The sequence below is a fragment of the Hyperolius riggenbachi genome, chromosome 1 (genome assembly GCF_040937935.1).
Source record: "Hyperolius riggenbachi isolate aHypRig1 chromosome 1, aHypRig1.pri, whole genome shotgun sequence".
Taxonomy (NCBI): domain Eukaryota; kingdom Metazoa; phylum Chordata; class Amphibia; order Anura; family Hyperoliidae; genus Hyperolius; species Hyperolius riggenbachi.
The window spans coordinates 411716711-411733804 of NC_090646.1; the positions used below are offsets into that span (position 1 = coordinate 411716711).

The window sequence follows — 17094 nt, forward strand, 5'->3', positions numbered from 1 at the left end:
TCCCCTCCCTCAGGTGGATACATCTCCAGGCTCCACCCCCCTCCCTCTGATGGACATGTCCCCAGGCTCCACTCCCCTCCCTCCAATGGACATGTCCCCAGGCATCGCTTCTCTCCCTAAAATTTTTATGTTCCTAGGCTCCGCTCCCCTCCCTCCGATGGACTTGTCCCCAGGCTCCAACCCTCTCCTGTTCCTTCCCCCCAATGGACACGTCCCCAGGCTCCGCTCACCCTCCCTTCAATGGACATGTCCACAAGCTTCGCTCTGTCCCTTTGATGCATAGTATAGTGCAGGAAGCATCAGTGGCACTAACCCTCCATCCCACTAGCGGCACTGTGACACTGATGCTGCCTGCACCAGAACCTGGGGACATGTCAATTGGAGGGAGGGGAGCACAGCACGAGGGCACAACTCTTCAATGGGGGGAGGAGCCAAGGGACCACTAGACTGCCGTGGATATGGGAGCTCCCTGCCTAATGACACTAATTGCCCTCAGGAGTTTACAGTTTAATCTCTGCCTCATATCACTGACCTCAGGAGATTACAGTCTAATCCCTGCCTCATATTACTATCCTCTGGAGTTTACAGTCTAATCTTTGCTTTATATCACTGTCCTCAGGAGCTTACACCCTAATCCTTGTCTCATGTCACTAAGGATGACATGAGAGCGTAATTAGAGTGTAAGATCCTAAGGTCAGTTAGTGACATGAGGCAGGAATTAAGAGTTTAGAATATTTTTTTCTTGCTATCCTCCTTTATACCTAGGGGTGTCTTAGAGTCAGGGGCGTCTTAGAGTGCAAAAAACACGGTATTCCGTATTCCTGGGGAATAACAGGTTTGTGTTAAAATGTTTTATTTTACGTTTACTGCTAAGCTCGGTTCACACTAGCCTAGAAACAGAGTAATAAGGTATCTGTTCAGACATGTATCAGTATATTAATTCCGTTCCATGTCTGAGCCCGTCGCTGCTGTGCTGAAATGCAAATTCATGCATTCTTGCATGCACAACTTTTCCCAGAAACACAAGAAGCTGCAGATGCTGACAGGAAAATATAAGAACCTATGAGAATGGACATCATTTCCCAATACACTCCATCTAGTCATTTCCACTATTTGTTCCTATACCTCCTCTTTCTGGATGACATTAATGCGGGTCTTGATGTAAGGGAACGCATGCATTGTTGTCAGGATAGTCTTCCTCTTATACTGTTCGCTGAGATCTCCCCTTGGCCGTCCATCTAGAGTGAATGGTGTGGTGTACATGAATCGACGCAGGTTATAGTTCTTTTCAAAATAGGTCATTCGATATTTCATCTCATAGTCCTCAAAGTATGGTTCTACAAAAGTGATCTGGATGTAGGCCTGAATAATGGCAGAAAGGAGAATTATATATTATAACAGCACAAAGTATGTACTAAGAAATGTACTGTAACTATGCCATACCTTGTTGGGATCCAGCTTTGATTTGTTTACTGGGGTTGAATCCTTAATAACTTCCACTGCATGCTCACCAAAACATGTCCCATAAAAGCCCTGCAGATACAATGCAGACACAAGTACCATACTGTATGAAAGATGATTGGGAGACCAACAGCTTTAAATTAGGGTTATGGTTTTACAGGAGTTATAAGAGTCAGAAACGGTTAAACCAACTTTTATTCTATCTGTCACAAATCCTTTTCTTAAAACTGTCCTGATTATTAATTTTGATAGAGCAAAAACTAGCAGTTTTTCCTTACATAATAGTGATGTGACTGCTCAGTGCAGGTTCTACTTACTCCCACAGGGAATGCAGCACAGCTCTGGTTGCTCAGCAGAGGTCAGTATAGAACCTGCTAACATTTTTTTATATTCCCCCATGACCCAGAGTTCTATACTGCAGTCATTTCTAGACCAAATGCTGTGAGATCATGTCATGGTTTTGTGCATGGCACTTTTACAACTGCTGACATTAGATGGGAGTCACATGTGTAGGTAACGTCCAATTGTAAAACTCTTTATAATAATTGTTTATTGAGCATATTTATTTGGGTTCCAGAATGTTCTAAATGAATGCATACAATGCAAATCATCAGAAGTAGAGGAACAGCAAGATGCCCTGGCATCAGACTTATCTCTAGGCAGATATAGATTAAGATGTAATGGGGACCTAGGCAAGGTAGTTGATTTGCCCCCCCCCCCCTCCCCCCTTGTGGTCCTTTTGGTAAGCTGAAGTTAAGAGAGGTCTAAGAAGGTGGAAGGTGGGCTCCTTGACACCCACTAGGCCCCAAGCACCTGTTTTGTTTGTCTGATGGATGATCCTGCTCTGCCTCTAGGGGAACTATACTGAATAAAAACTAGATGTTTGCAAGTTTCATTGAGTATAATTGACTGGAACCTATTTACTGCCACTAGACAGGAGATCACTAACTGATCTGACCAAAACCATTCGTATGGGGCAATGATCATGTCAAGCCTTAAGCCCCTTAACATAACATTGCACAGTACTTACCTCTAGTCTATGAGAAATCTCAGGGAGTTTAGTGATTGCTGGTTCTTTATATACAAATTCCTGTTCATCCAGGTCACCAAATAGTGCTCCATAGAATCCTACACGGAAGTAGGTACCAAACATTCTCTTCTGGCCCTGTTATCAATACATGAAATAGTCATTACCTACAAACAAGCCTGTACACTGAAAAATCTTTCAAAGGATAAAAAAAAAACAATTTGTTCCGTCCACTCCTTGCATTACTCCAGTATTAATCGTATTTATTTTCTATTTGTATAATGCTTGCTGACATCTTCTGCAGCACTTTACACAGTATATACAGTAGACTTGTCACTAACTGTTCCTCTAGGGTTGCAACGGTATGAAAATTCACGGTATGATAACCGTCAAAAAAAATACCACGGTATGACGGTATTACGGTATACGGTATTGCGCAATTATTCTCATTACAATTACCCTTATAAAAATGAGAAAATGTCAAAGTTGAACAAACTCTTCTTTATTAAACCATTAATGGTTAGGGTCCTCCTGTCATGCTTGAAATATTTACTCTTCTACATGTCAAAAAAACAATACCAAAAGTAAATCTCAATCTCTCATGTCACATGACTGCCTATGGCAGAGAGGGCAGATAATAAGGCCATTGGAAAGCACAGTAGGTTAATATGTCTGCTTCCATGAAACAGGAAGTAGAAACTGTGCAGATTTATTTTAGGATTTGTATCAGCTGCAACAAAGAAAGAAATTGCTGTTGCATATCTTTGAGCAGAGAGGACGTTTTGAATTCAGGTCCACTTCAAAAATGTTGGTGAAGCATAGTGAAAGTTTTATACATACCTGCGGCTTCCTCCAGCCCGATCATGCGCACGGATCCCTCCCACACCGCCATCCTCAGCCTTTTCTATAGCTGGTATTGAGTACGGTAACTTGAGCCAGTCGCGGCCAGTCTGAGCATGCGCAGTGCGTTCTCTACAGCAGAGAATAATACTACGCAGGCGTAGTACTATTTTCTGCCAGAGATGGAGGGAGTGCACTGCGCATGCGTAAAACTGGCCGCGACTGGCCAAAGTTACGGGACTCAGTAACAGCGATAGAAGAGGCTGAGGATGGCAGCGAGGGAGGGATCTGTGCGCATAATGGGTTGGAGGAAGCCGCAGTTATGTATAAAACTTTCACTATGCTGCGTCTCTGGTTTCCTTTAAAGGATAATAGAGCTGAAAAATAAAATGCAAATGGGTGGAGCGGACATGAATTAGGTGAAGTCCTGTGCTAAGCCACTGCGGACGATTTCATTAAAAAGTAGGGGGACAGAGTAGAACAGGGGGGAGCGTTGGGCATGAGGACACACACACACACACACACACACACACACACACACACACACACGGCAGACATAGCTCAGACATCACACACACATACATCAGGCAGACACTTCACACCCACATGCCATAGTACGTATACACACTGGCTGCATTCATACAAACACAGCACCTCTCACACAGTAGCACTGCTTATCTGGTGTCGCAAGCTTCAGCTCCCCACGTGCAGTGTGTCTCTCGCTCCTTCTCCCAGGCGGGCGGCATACTCATCATTTTCATGGGGGAGGAGCGCTGGACATTCCTTTGAACACTGATCTGTATCAGTGTTTATGTCAGCTCTGCAGTCGGGGGGGAGGCAGGGGGCTGCATGCATCTAGCAGAAGGGAGAACGGGCTGTAGCCTTTTCTCATTTGCCTATTTATTTTGCAGGAATGACCTGGTGACTCCCCCTCTGCCTTTGTGGTACAGTCCACAATACAAAAAAAAAAAAAAAAAAAACACAAGCAGATACATTGCCGGGAAAATCATTCGCCGTGTGCGCTCCAGCCGTGGCCGCGTCATTACAGGACGCGCATCACCGCCCAGCTCCTGCACTCATATCGGCAAGCCTCCCGCAATCAAGAACAAGCTTTGGGAGCTTGCCTTTGTTAGGAAGGGAGACACAGAGCAGGGCAATGCCGGAGCAGTGGCGGGGATGCGGAAATACAGCAAAAAACGGTATTTCCTAAAAGTGCTTACCGTGATTACCGTGCATTGTAAAACCGTGATATACCGTAATACCGGTAAATCGCGGCAACCCTATGTCCCTCAAGCCATATCAACTTAACTTAGTGTCCAGAGGAAACCCACACAAACATGGGGATACAGTGGGTTGCAAAAGTATTCGGCCCCCTTGAAGTTTTCCACAAATTGTCATATTACTGCCACAAACATGAATCCATTTTATTGGAATTCCACATGAAAGACCAACACAAAGTGGTGTACATGTGAGAAGTGGAATGAAAATCATACATGATTCCTAACATTTTTTACAAATAAATAACTGCAAAGTGGTATGTGCATAATTATTCGGCCCCCTTTGATCTGAGTGCAGTCAGTTTCCTATAGACATTGCCCGATGAGTGCTAATGACTAAATAGAGTGCACATGTGTGTAATCTAATGTCAGTACAAATACAGCTGCTCTGTGAGGGCCTCAGAGGTTGTTTATTATTATTATTATTATTATTATTAAGTATTTATATAGCGCCGACATATTACGCAGCGCTGTACAGTGTATATATCATATATATCTTGTCACTAACTGTCCCTCAAAGGAGCTCACAATCTAATCCCTACCATTGCCATATGTCTATATTATGTAGTGTAAGTACTGTAGTCTAGGGCCAATTTTAGGGGGAGCCAATTAACTTATCCGTATGTTTTTGGAGTGTGGGAGGAAACCGGAGTGCCCGGAGGAAACCCACGCAGACACAGAGAGAACATACAAACTCTTTGCAGATAGTGCCCTGGCTGGGATTCGAACCAGGGACCCAGCGCTGCAAGGCGAGAGAGCTAACCCCTACGCCACCGTGCTGTCTAAGAGAATATTGGTAGCAACAACACCATGAAGTCCAAAGAACACACAAGACAGGTCAGGGATCAAGTTATTGAGAAATTTAAAGCAGGCTTAGGCTACAAAAAGATTTCCAAAGCCTTGAACATCCCATGGAGCACTGTTCAAGCGATCATTCAGAAATGGAAGGAGTATGGCACAACTGTAAACCTACCAAGACAAGGCCATCCACCTAAACTCACAGGCCGAATAAGGAGAGCGATGATCAGAAATGCAGTCAAAAGGCCCATGGTGACTCTGGACGAGCTGCAGAGATCTACAGCTCAGGTGGGAGACTCTGTCCATAGGACAACTATTAGTCATGCACTGTACAAAGTTGGCCTTTATGGAAGAGTGGCAAGAAGAAAGGCATTCTTAACAGAAAGCATAAGAAATCCTGTTTGCAGTTTGCCACAAGCCATGTGGGGGACACAGCAACCATGTGGAAGAAGGTGCTCTGGTCGGATGAGACCAAAATGGAACTTTCTGGCCAAAATGCAAAACGCTATGTGTGGCGGAAAACTAACACTGCACATCACTCTGAACACACCATCCCCACTGTCAAATATCGTTGTGGCAGCATCATGCTCGGGGGGTGCATCTCTTCAGCAGGGACAGGGAAGCTAGTCAGAGTTGATGGGAAGATGGATAGAGCCAAATACAGGGCAAACTTGGAAGAAAACCTCTTGAAGATTGCAAAAGACTTGAGACTGGGGCAGAGGTTCACCTTCCAGAAGGACAATGACCCTAAACATAAAGCCAAGGCAACAATGGAATGGTTTAAAACAAAACATATCTATGTGTTAGAATGGCCCAGTCAAAGTCCAGATCTAAATCCAATCGAGAATCTGTGGCAAGATCTGAAAACTGCTGTTCGCAAATGCTGTCCATCTAATCTGACTGAGCTGGAGCTGTTTTGCAAAGAAGAATGGGCAAGGATTTCAGTCTCTAGATGTGCAAAGCTGGTAAAGACATACCCTAAAAGACTGGCAGCTGTAGTTGCAGCAAAAGGTGGTTCTACAAAGTATTGAATCAGGGGGCCGAATAATTACGCACACCCCACTTTGCAGTTATTTATTTGTAAAAAATGTTTGGAATGATGTATGATTTTCGTTCCACTTCTCACGTGTACACCACTTTGTATTGGTCTTTCACGTGGAATTCCAATAAAATTGATGCATGTTTGTGGCAGTAATTGACAAAATGTGGAAAACTTCAAGGGGGCCGAATACTTTTGCAACCCACTGTAACATGCAAACAACATGTAGATAATTTCTTGGCCCAAATTCAAACATAGGCGCTCAGCCCTGCAAGGCAAGTGTGCTAACCACTGCATCACCACGCCACCCATTTTCAGCAACATCTGTCTACCTCTACCTCAAAGTCAACAGATAGGTAAAGGACTCTTACCTGAACCCGGTATGCTGACTGTGGTGCGCTTGACTTGCGTCTCTTAACATTACTCTTAACATTAACAATGAAATGTCACAAACACAATTTAGTCTTTTACCGTGTCACAGCAAAAGCTCACTTAGGCCCCGTTTCCACTATCGCGAATCTGCATGCGTCTTGCGTATGCGGATTCGCATAGACAATATAAGTGAATGGGCCTGTTTCCACTTATGCGTCTGCGGGAGCGTTTTATTGTGCAGAGAAAATCTGCACGGAACACCCTGCAGAATTTGCCTGCGTGTGGAATGCAGGCGAATCGCACACAATGTATTTAATAGGGAAATCGCATGCGTTTTCCCCATGCGTTTTTTGCCGCGAATTCGCATAGGTACCAATTTAAATTCACACAGGCAGTGACATGGTTAAAATCGCATATACCCTCACCTATAAAACGCATGCGGAATCGCATCCGCATGCGATTTCATCAGCGGTGGAATCCAGGCGATTCCGCACCGCAATAGTGGAAACGAGCCCTTAAAGGGAATATCCATGCTTAAAAAAAACAACCTCTATTTACCCGGGGCTTCCTCCAGCCCCTAGCAGCCGCTATGCCCCTCGCCAAAGCTCCACTCTCAGCCGCTGGCTCCCGGTCCCAGATGGGGCAGAGGCCGATCCTCGTCAGGTCGCCGCTGTCAATCACTCACACGTGGTGTGGAGTGTACTGCGCAGTATACTCCACACCATGTACGAGTGATTGACAGCGGTGCTTATGCAGACGCAGTAGAGGACAACCTGGCGAGGTCGGCTTCTGCACCGTCGGAGACCGGGTGCCAGCGGCTGGGGGCGGAGCTGTGGCGAAGAACATAACGGCTGCTAGGGGCTGGAGGAAGCCCTGGGTAAATAGATGTCCTTTTTTTTTTTTAGCTTGGATATTACCTTTAAACACTCAGTTGTGTTGCAGAATAATTTTCATGTCAATTTACTGTCCATATAATTACATGGGGCTGTTCACAGTACTGCGTTGTTACTGATCACATTATTCTAACTCGCTGCATGCAGGCTTTGTATTAAAGTCTAGGGCCAGTTTCCATGGAAGTTCACACTCATTATAATGTGTCAGTTATGCAACTGACCACTGTTAACCTAGCCTCACTGATTTATTAGAAGTCAACAGGCTGTATCTCTTTTGGAAACGAAAGATGGAATTCCATATAGTACCAAGTGTAATTTCAGACCCATCTTCATAACGCACAAGTCCGTTTCAGGTACCTTGGTTATTATGCGGTCAAATGCCTTCTGCAGTTTCTCATGGGTGGATGCAAGTTTACGGAAATCTCGGTGAGCCTCAAGAACAGGAATGACAATTTTATAGACTTCATTAACTGTTTCATGAAATCCTGCCTGTAAAAGACAAATAACACAGGCCCAAGTTAGTCACATCTCTGGGTTTCTCAGTGCAACACATTTATATCACATCAGTTGCACTGATCTTCTTTGTTTTATAAGGTCAAAGCAGCAATTTGAGAGTAAAGGTTATAGCATTTATTGGCTTAGGCTACATACACCAGCTGTGCCTACTGTTATATCTCTATAGCATCATATTCCATTGTACAGTAGTCACTATAGTATGATATTATCCCATGCTAATTGCTGTGATTATTCTTGCAGTCAAACCCATGTTACAGCTTTTGAAATACAAAATGCACCTGTACAAAGGAAAAATCCATAGGTTTGACTATTAAATACTAAAGCTTTCAGAATCTGGTGAACTCTGACATCCAGGGTTTCCAGTGTAATGCCATCCTGACAGTTGTGGCAGCAGGGAACTACATAACTACAGTATTTCACACTGAATCTACTGGAAATCTATGCGCAGTGTGTGGCAGCAATAGAGCCCACTCTGATCAGATTCGATCAGAGTGGAATCTGATGATCACATTTTCTGCCCCATCTACAAATGTATGGACACCTTAGGCCAATTTGGGGAGGAACTTTTCTGTATGTTTTTGGACTAAAGGAAACTAGAGTGCTTAGAAGAAACCCTCACAACCAGAACATACAAACTTTGTGCAAACTCCATGCAGACAGTGTCCTGAGAAGTCAGTGATTTGAATCTGGGACCCTAGTATTGCAAGGCAATATGTTGGCCACTTAAAGGACCTCTGTCACGAAAATCTTAAAATGTAAAAATACAAGTAAACGTATACAATTAAGAAGTACGTTTCTTCCTGAGTAAAATGAGCCATAAATTACTTTACTCCCATGTTGCTGTCACTTACAGTAAGTAGTAGAAATCTGACATTACCGACAGGTTTTGGACTAGTCCATCTCCTCATGGGGATTCACAGCGATTTCTTTATTTTCTAAATGCACTTAGTGAATGGCAGTTGCTCCATCCAACTGGCAAAAAGTGTACGGGGAGCAGGGAGGATGGTCAGCATTTTTATATAAATCTTTTTTCAGGTAGTGTCTTTATAAAGAATAAAGGCCATGCTGAGAATATCCTATAGAGAGATGGATTAACCCAAAACCTGTCGGTACTGTCAGATTTTTACTACTTACTGTAAGTGACAGCAGCATAGGAGATACATAATTTATGGCTCATTTTACTCAGGAAGAAACATACTTCTTATGTGTATGTGTTTTACATTTTAAGATTTTCGCGACAGTTCCTTTTTAACCTCCCTGGCGTTATGATTATTTCCAGATTTAAGGTCTAAAAGCCATACAATTTTTTCACAAGCTTTTAGACCCTAAAAACAAGAAGAAAAACATACTTCAGAGAGATCTGCAGCAGCTCCTGCATGAAACTCACTCAGGCACAGGATTACCATCCTGTTCTGCGGCTTTCCGTCACGAACCTGATTTGGGATTACTGCTAAGGAGGTTAACCATCATGCTCCCAATACATAATTTCTAAGCTCCACCTGCATCTCCTACTTGCAGATGGATTAATACAAAGTAGTAGTATATAGTAGAACTAATCTGGGGCTGTGGTGAAGCAGCCAATATGTACTTTCATGTCTGTTGTATTTTGATGATGAATGAATTATCATTGTACATAAGGGGAAATCTTACCTGGCTGAAGAGTTCTGCAGCTTGCTCCAGGAGCCCCACCAGCCCATTCTCAGTGAAGTATCTGCCAGAGCACATCCCATCCTCATCTGGGGTCAGGATGTCATCAGACACTGCTGATTCTTCTATCACATTAGAGGAAATATTCTGCAAGCATCACATAGCCAATGTTACACAGGTACCGTATATAAGAATAGAACAGTATATAGTTTTGTCGTAAGCTGGCCATACACAATTCAATTATCAGACAATTTTGTTTACAATTGATATTATGATTGATATAACGATCAATTATATTACGATCCACTGAAGACCAGCAATCAATCCTTATACTGACTTTACCTCTTATTATCAATTGTAAACTCCAGTTTAGTTTACAGTCAATTAGAGCACAGGCCCCCAACACCATTTTATGCTGCCATTCTTAAGCTACATACACACGGGGCACAATTGTCCCCCGTTGCATGGCTACAAGAGACCAGGGTGCGACAGCTCCCTGCTGGCGACAGCTGTCCACACGTCTCGCCAAAAAGGCAGAGACGCAGCGGAAGCTCTCTGTGAATGGAGCATCCCCCAGCCGGATGCTCCATTCACTTGCATTGGGTCTCCTGTCGCTAGTCCACATACACACGCGGACTAGCGACAGTTGCGGCGATTGAACAAGTCAATTGCCTGGCGACAGCTCTGAGTAGCGACGATTCGGGGCGCGTGCGTCATACACACGGGCGACCTATCGCCGCAACACGCGCGTGCCACGTGGTTGCAGCGACAGCCGCACCCCGTGTGTATGAGCCATTACACTGTTAATGGCAGAGGCCTCAAACATGGTACAGTCGGTCAGTAGGTGACTGGGGTTCAAATTCACTAAAGGGGGCGGATCCACTCACACATTTTTGATACCAGGAACCCAAAAGCGCAGGAGGGGGGTTGCCGGAAAGGTGCCCCATCCAAAGTATCGCAGGGGGTTCAGTGATTTCTAGTTATGCCCTGAGGCTATGTATCCAGCAGCACAGCTACCGAGCAATGGGCCCAGTGGAAAGTTGACACCGAGTTGCCTCCCCTCTTCCCCCACAAACCCTGCATCACCCTTTACTATGGCACTTCAAGAATCATCGCTTTCCAGTTCTTTGCATTCCTTACTGCTTTATACTGTGATAATGCTATAATTACTACTTGTAACGTATGATGCTATGTGTCATGAACACTTGAACTTTCATCATTGTATGTCATAACCTGAGAAAGGCTGGGAACCACAGTAATAATGTATTCTAATGAAAGATTGTGCCTTGTTGACTTTGGCTACTTTGCCATGTGCAAGTAAAACATGGTGTAAGGACAAGTGGAAATACTCTTTACATGCCATTCTCCACTCACCTGGGAAGTGGAAACTGGGCTAGCAAATAAAAGCCACTAGATGCTGATCAATTAACTGGCAGATGATTGATTAACACAGCTGGCTTGTAGATCAACAGCTATGGACTTCCATTTATTAGTATTGCTCCCAGTTCATGGGTCAATGGGCCTTTGTGGCCAGTTTCACACTGTTAATCTGTGGTTTTACTGCAACGCCAACAAAAGCCTTTGGCGATTACTGCGGCAGTGAACGTTAATCTCCATTCTGGCTGCAGACCAAGCAGGAACAGAGGCTCTCTAGCGCTCACTTCCTGTGGCCAAAGTAAGAATTGTGCGGAAGTGTATTGAAAAAATACGCTTCTGCTCATGCGAACACTAAACAATTTAAAAAAATAGGTGTCACCGTAGACTTACAAGACATCAAGTTCGCCGCATGTCACTGCGCATGGTGGCCACTAACGCGCTGCTGCTCCTGCCTCACCCATGTGTGAAACTGGAGACTTCTGGTGCATCGCATTGCACCGCACAGGTATAAAATGCCCATAGACTTTCATTGGCGTAGCGTTACGCTGCGGCAAAACAGGGAATGCAGTGCGCCGGTGTGAAAGGGGTCTGAATATAGTAAGGATCTTCTGTTTGTCCTCAGAAGGGGCCATGCTGTGGGATATAGTGTATTTCATGTGAACATGCTTATTATAGTGCACCATAAAATATTTATCTTGGTTATATCTTGCGTATTTTATCTCTATTTGAAATAAGAAGTAGATCTATCTCAGAATGTCCACTAGTAAAAGAGAGGGAAAACTACCGGGCTACACCTTGGGACAAACAACAATTATTCCATAAGCGCAGTATGTATACCAACAGTTAAAGCAGGGTGCCCTCATAACACTGAGTAGAGAACAATCCTGTCGAGGAGCCTAGGAAGAATTCATCTCAGAACATGGTAGCATAGCTGTAAGCAGTTACCATAGTAAACCAGTGAATCAGTGAGCTGTCATGCAGAAATTACACATGGTAACTATGCAATGTTACCTGAAAGCTAACACTGCCGATGGGAAGGTAGCTACAGTCCTCCAGCAGGCTCAGGTATTCAGCCACAAGCGCTGCAGAATGCACAAGACACATGGCTGCCTCTGTGTAGTATTTCCGCTTCACGTGCTTTTCTGCCATGTTCTGCAGCCAGGTGAGCCTCAAGTCTGGTGATGTCTGGTAGCCCTTGGCAATTCTAAATGAAAGAATAGCAGCAGTTATCATTCTGGGTCATTAGCATTGTGTAATGGTTAAAAATGTGCTATATTAAATAGTTACCACTGTCCCATGCCTCCCCATAGTAACAGTAAAGTCTGCTTTTAATCCCTTACATTATGCTTCCAACACTCCTCATGCATTGTCCTGTCTGTGTGAGCATATGCATGAACATGTAATCGTGCATGGCATGCTCTGAGGCTGCCAGGCTGTGGGCACTTCAGGCAGCCACATTATTCAAAATGTGTTGCTTTGTATCTTATCACCAAAGATAACCACATGCACATGCACCACATGGTGATAAAATGAGTATTGGGCAGATAGTTTTCCAGAGTTTCAACGCATTATGGGTAATAAAGGAAACTGAGGATTTTACCAAACATGTAAACTACCGACTTGGGCGGTAAATACCTAAATATATGTCAGAAAGTGTCAATTCAAAGATTTCAGCATTCTGTAAAACAAGTGAAAGTGTTCAGTATTTAAGACCAGCTTGGAGCTGTCGGTAACTTACAATCAGACATGCTTTGAAAAGGAAGAGCCTCCCCATCCTACTACTCACTCCATTGGTGCCGATGCACTGCCGGGCGGACATCCAATGTAACCAAACCCGGAATGCAGGAAGAACACATTCAAAAAGGTTTCCCTGTATCCCCGTAATTACGTCTCTACCCCACTATCCATGGAGAGGGAATAGTCATTAATGCCGCAGGTACTTGTGCAGGAGCAGGGTAAGCCTTTTAACAGCTTCACCCTGGGCACAACTCTCCCGGCGACAGTTTGATGGATATGCTGCACAGCAGCTGAATGCTAAAGATGAGAGCTCTGCACATGCGGCACTGTGGTCCTGAGAGCTGCTCACTCCCCACTCATTTTTAATATGTTTAAGCTACAAAATAACTTGTATATAAAACTCATACGTGTAATAGCATTTTTAGGAATCAACTGTGTAATTTCACTTTGAGAACAGCACTGATTTGCAGCTAACATTGCACACATAGTTGTTTGTAAATGTCTTTATTCTTAAAGTATGCTTTTTGTTGAACAGAATGATGATTTGTCATGTGAGACGTACCTGTACATCAAATCCATTAACATTTCTGGGTCCTTTTGGAATGCTCTCATTTTCACAGTGTCTGACAGAATACTGTTCAGATTGTTCAAGAGCTCATTCACCTAGGAGGAAAAATCACTCAGTTATTTTCTGTAGCAAAAAGACTATACAACAACTTCAATACAGCCTCAGATGATGTATGAATAAAAAGGCGTACATATTATTTGGCCGCCCAGTCAGTTGTGGCTCACCCTGCTGCCACTAAAATTATGGTCGGTGATTAATTGACTTGTTTGGATATGTTGAGGCAATAGATGACTGGAAGATTTGATCAAAGTGATTAATTAAACCAGGAATCAGCTGGAAAAGCCACTCTGTATGACCAGTTTATGGTCGCTGAAGCACATTACACACTCAGGTTCCATCCTATTTCTAACAGAAATGTAGTGGAAATCAGTTCTACCCACCACTACACATTGTTGGTAATGCAAAACTATTTTTGCTGCTCCTGATCTAAATCACAATTGACTTTGCTTTAGTACTGATGAAACTACATCTATTAATTCCATGGGAAGGACCAGATTTCAAGCAATTTCTGTGAGAATGACAGTCTGTCTGCCATGAATTGGAACAATGCCGTGCATGGTCACCTTTGCTGTAGTGTATTGTAGTCAGGGAATCCCAGTAGTGGTTTAGGAACAGGCTTCACAGTGACACCTACAGGCCAAAGGCATGAACTCGCTATGACTAGTACGGCGCAGTGACACCTGACCCTAAATGAGACTTCTGCACCTGTCCAAAGATAGTCTGGCCTACTCTGTTCAGTAAACTGCTACATCTGAAGGATCACTTTTCCAGACTGCATGCCTCAGTTCATGGTACAGTTTGCCAAACGATTGTTTATGAATGATTCTTGACATGAACAATCAGAAATGATAGTTTTGGAATGGTTAGAAGATTTTTGTCCATTAGTGGTCCAAAACGATAATTTCATTTGAAGAATCATTTGTAAATGATTGTTCAGCAAATTGTAACGTTAGTGGCCACCTTGAAATCAATGTTCATAAAAGATCACTTCAGAATAGTAGACTGCTTTGTTCTTGATTATTCTTGGGTGCTTTTAGCTGTATGTTTTGGGCAAAGCAGTCCCAAAGCATAACCAAGCTTCTTGCATATTTCACAGTAGATTTCTCTGTGGCTACAGAGTTTATGTGATGTTCCAAAAAGCTCTACTGTACATTTTTTGGTTGTGCCTATGTTCCCCTTATTGTGCTTTGTAAAGCGCTGCGGAATATGCTGGCGCTATACAAATAAAAAAAAATAATAATAGTTTTGCTTCCTCAGCCCAAAGGACATTCTCCCAGAAGCATATTTATGAAAATTGCAATGAGTTTTAATGTTTTTCTTTCAACTGTGGAGTATCCCAGGGTGTTCTTCCATTGAGCTAACTTGCTCTCAAAACTGAAGGATGGTGTGATCAGGCCCTGATGGGCCTTGTTGACCTTGACCTGTATTGCATTGGCATTTCTCTACCCAGTCTCTACCCAGAAATGCCCGCTGTCCAGGGAGGTTCCATGAACCTCTATCACTTTCTTTCTCATCTCCTTATACAACTCTCTCCTTACTTTTGTCTGGGTTATGTTAGGTGGGGGATAGCCAATGATACCACAGCAGAGTGACTACTTTTTTTCCCGTTTAAACAGGTTGAATGACTGAATGCATGATTGGACATCTGTGTGATACTAAATAATGAAAAAAGCTGTTTCCAAAATCACTGTAATCCAGTTATTTATCATGTTTATGATTTTTTTAAGAACAGTTATACAATGAGAAATTGTAGTTATTTTTGTCTGTGTACGTTTTCATGCTTCCTTTGCTTTTAAGGTGGCACAAAACACATTCCAATGAGCAGGAAACTAAAAAATTGCCCAATGTCTGCCATATACTGGGCTGCATATGTATACAACAAAGGAACTATCAGGAGCTGTTAAGGCCTGATGGTACAATTATGCAGCTGACTGATTACCGCGGCAAACAATCGATTGGTTGTGCTTATTAATGGCTGAATTCTCATTAACTAATCTGATCAATTTGATGTGATTGATCCAAAAAAATGGAACGATTCCATGAAAATGATCTAATCGGTTAGCGGTAATTTGTCCGTTAGTGTGCATGACCGATCATTTCCGATTGGTTACCGCGGCGATTAGAAACAATTGATCGGCTGTGGAATTGTACCATCAATGAGTACCTTCATATATATACCCAAACAATAACTGTCATCCATAGGGATCAGAACTACGTCCCCAGGGTACAGTTTGGGGCCTGATTGCTATACAGATGCATCACAAAGCTACAGTTGAGCAGCACCACACCTCTGCTATGGGGAAGAGAGGGGAGAGATAATGGTGTGGCGCATAATGAAGCAGCTTCCTGGGGGCGGGTTATGAAGGCAAACAAGGTTGTTGATGTTTAAAGATCCAGTCTACAAAGTGTACACTACTTCATGCATGTACAATTCTATTAGGACAACTGATATCTGTCATAGACAAGGCTTCCATGCAGCACTATGAACTGCCAATCTAATAAGGAAATCAGGACTTTTTGCAATGCCATCTAACAACTGTCCTGACAGATTCCCTTTCTGTAAAGCTATTAAAAGCATATTTCTATTCCAAACGTCACACAACAATATTTACACTAAAGCTCAGGTTCCTATATGACATTTTCCAAAAGTATTACTTTCTAATGTCAAAGCAGAATATGTTGACATAGCTAAACCTGAAAGACTACCTCCGATAAATAAAGCTTGTGTTACCAACCTAAATCGCACAATCACCACCATTGTTGTGTTTGTATAAGGAAATGCCAAGTATGTTTCCATGACATATAGCCTGGAAACCATTATACGTAACACAAACATTTGGAAGATTTGTACAGGAAGAACTAAAACCTATACAGATAAAAATAACTACAATGTCTCATTTGATACTGTTCATTTTCATCAAATCCAATAAGCTTTGTTTTAAACAGCACAAAATAGATAGTAAAAAGGGCTGTGACGGTTGGGAAAAAACTTGTATAAGTTTTACATTCAAATATATGCCTAGACTTTGTGACCTCTGGGACAAGACAGTTATTATAATTACCACTAGGTGGCCTAAGCCCGTTTAAAAACGGGCTCTAGGTCTGTGTCGAATCCCCTCTCCTCCCACCTCCCCTACCCTCTCACCACACCACCCCTCCCACCTCCTCTCCTCCCACCACCCCTCCCACCTCCTCTCCTCCAAACTCCCACCTCTCCTCCACTCCCCTCCCACTCTCCCCCGCAGTATCACCGCGCATGTGCGTGCCCGAAATGGTCAATGATTCTGGCTTTAATGGAAATTTAACCACTTCAGACTATGGGTGTTTTCACCTCAAGGACGTAAGCAATTTTCCCTGTTAGTGCTCCTCCTATTCATTGGCCAATAACTTTATCACTACTGATCACACCTAGATGACCTATATTTTGTTTGTTTTTTCGCTACAAATTAGGCTTTTTGTGGGTTATACTTTTTTCAGTGATT

General features: G+C 43.2%; 1 protein-coding gene across 2 annotated transcripts in view; it reads right to left on the reverse strand.

Annotated features, from left to right (window-relative positions):
* DOCK8 (dedicator of cytokinesis 8) overlaps positions 1-17094 on the reverse strand; it is a 222880-nt gene that overhangs the window by 18817 nt on the left and 186969 nt on the right. For both annotated transcript variants that reach the window (XM_068235948.1, XM_068235941.1), the window contains exons 38-44: positions 13547-13647; positions 12259-12451; positions 9874-10017; positions 8065-8196; positions 2492-2626; positions 1444-1533; positions 1126-1362 (exon numbers count right to left, since the gene is read on the reverse strand). In XM_068235948.1, coding sequence (XP_068092049.1) covers positions 1126-1362; positions 1444-1533; positions 2492-2626; positions 8065-8196; positions 9874-10017; positions 12259-12451; positions 13547-13647 — 1032 coding nt within the window. The remainder of the gene's footprint in view (positions 1-1125; positions 1363-1443; positions 1534-2491; positions 2627-8064; positions 8197-9873; positions 10018-12258; positions 12452-13546; positions 13648-17094) is intronic.